Raw genomic sequence first — 2500 nt, forward strand, 5'->3', positions numbered from 1 at the left:
TACATTATTTATATTACCTTATTAGGTATTATTTTTTATATAGAAATAGACCAAATAAGGAACAGCAAAGCACTGGAAAGCGTAAGGTGGGCCAGTTCTTTTGCCCGCGACTGTACGCGAAGGAGATACGATTAGATGACAACATATCCTCTTAATTAGGCACTCACTGAAAACCTGTTTGGGGCTTAAGTTTCTTCTGGTGGAATGAGGTTAGATTAACCGTCCCCGAACTCCTTCCTAATGTTACTTAATATACATGTGGGATAGATTACTGGCTACTTACTGTGGAGCGGCAGGAGATCCTGAAAGGAAAAAATGAAAATAAATTAGTCCCTGAGAAATACAAAGTTAATGTAAACATTACATCCAACAATTCCCTCGTACTAATATCACTTATACTGGTGACGTCACGCCAATATATATGACGTCAATGGTATGACACAAAAATATGTGACGTCATATCAAATTATATGACGTCACTGGTGATATTGCACTATTTTTCTATTACGTCACACCACCCACTATGACGTCACACCACCAACTATGACGTCTTCATGATATCAATTATACTGTCTTGCTGGATCTGATGTATAAAATAAAGTCTAAATACGTGACCGCACCAATCTTATTTACTGTTTTTTTTTACTATTTTGTCGACATATGTTGTGACATATATATATATATATGTATATATATATATGTATATATATATGTATATATATATATATATATATATATATATATTGATATATATATATATATATATATATATATATATTATATATATATATATATATATATATATATATATATATATATATATGATAGGTCAGTGATCCGTTTAGGAGCGAAATGTTAGCAATAAAATTTTACCGTTGTTTTCTTGTTACCAATGATGTCAAATTGAGTTCAAATCGAATGCTCCCCGTGCCGTGGCCCGCCAACGGCCACGACGTTATGACGTCATCATAGAAAACAGGAATTTCAGACAAATATTAGCAAAAGATCCCATAAGATCAACATAAAGTCAATAATACACACACAAAAAATGAATAAAATGTATATACATTTTCCTGGATGTAATGATAAAATCTTGATATCTATTCATATTTTTTCGTTAATGGTAAGGAAGGAGCGTTTGCATGAACGACGTAATGTCAATGGTGGGTTCATCGAACGGTCGTTCCTGAACCGATGCTTGTTCAAGAAGATGAACACAGGCAAGATGATCTTACAACTGAACTCTGAACTCTAAATGTCACTTGCACAACCATAAGTATATTTAAGTCATCTTAAAAATAGGTACAATAATAGAGACAACAGATAAAGCGTGCTTCTTCATGGAAACAGAGAAAACTTCCGTTTTCTATTATGTCGAAAGAATGCAATATCTAATAAAAGAAAGAGAGCAAGTTGGATGTGGGTGTGTTTGATGTTTGCACGCACGTACACACACGTACGCACACACATGCACGCACACACACACACACACACACACACACACGTCCACAACTCGTTCTCATAAGTAAATATTATAATTTATTTTAATTTTAATCTACGTATTTGATTACATAATATCGAATGGCAATTTTATTCATTAATTATTTTCATCAAATTGAAATGAGCGCTTGTCGGTGGTGGGAGAGGGTTGGAGGTGGCGAATTGAAGGGAGGGGAGGGGAGGTGGAGGAGAGGGGAGGGGAGGGGAGGGGAGGGGAGGGGGAGATAGACAGACACTCAATAATAGGAGGAAAGGTTACTAGGTGGACATCTGGCCCCCTCAACTCAACTCAACTTAACTCAACTCCATGTATGGAGGATATGTGCATTCTACATAGGCATATGAATATACACAAGCACATGTATATTATACTCATACACACACCTATGCATGATGTATGTGTATGTTTATATGTGTGTATTAACGTGTGTGTGTGATTCACGATGGTCTTTGGACCACGTGTTGGACTCGTGATCGACAAATATTTCCCTCCCGAAAGAGAGCTCAGAGCTCATGTATGACTGATCTATGGCAGCTTTCACACCAAGGTGGCACGTCGCACGTGGCATGGCACGTAGCACGCCACTTGAAAACGAACATTAGGAAATCTATGAAACCTTTCTCACCGAGGTGGCGTGACTCGTCGCATGAGCCACGTGCGACTTGCATGCCACTCCGACATTGAACATGTCCTTTTTTTTTTTTTTTTTTTTTTTATGACGTAAAAGTCCACCGGACATCAAAATCACTAGTGGATCATGTAGACAATTTTGGCCACCTTCCTGACTGGGAAAACAGAGAGGTGCTCCACAAAGGGCTAAGAAAAGGAGAAAGAAAAATAATCGAAGTAGCGTACATCGCTTCAAAGCCTTGCAATAACCATAGAGCAGGATCTATTAAATTATCAAAGTTGACTAGCAACTTTGTTCGAGGTGAAGCGGAGCGAAGGAAGGACGGAGATCGGGGAGGAACGGGATAAAGAAAGTGAAATATATAAGCT

General features: G+C 37.6%; 1 protein-coding gene across 1 annotated transcript in view; it reads right to left on the reverse strand.

Moving 5' to 3' along the window:
• LOC143033588 (uncharacterized) overlaps nt 1–2500 on the reverse strand; it is a 52576-nt gene that overhangs the window by 27978 nt on the left and 22098 nt on the right. The window contains exon 2 of the mRNA XM_076199079.1: nt 284–302. Coding sequence (XP_076055194.1) covers nt 284–302 — 19 coding nt within the window. The remainder of the gene's footprint in view (nt 1–283; nt 303–2500) is intronic.

This window comes from Oratosquilla oratoria, chromosome 16, assembly GCF_046742065.1.
Source record: "Oratosquilla oratoria isolate Oo_2021 chromosome 16, ASM4674206v1, whole genome shotgun sequence".
Classification (NCBI taxonomy): domain Eukaryota; kingdom Metazoa; phylum Arthropoda; class Malacostraca; order Stomatopoda; family Squillidae; genus Oratosquilla; species Oratosquilla oratoria.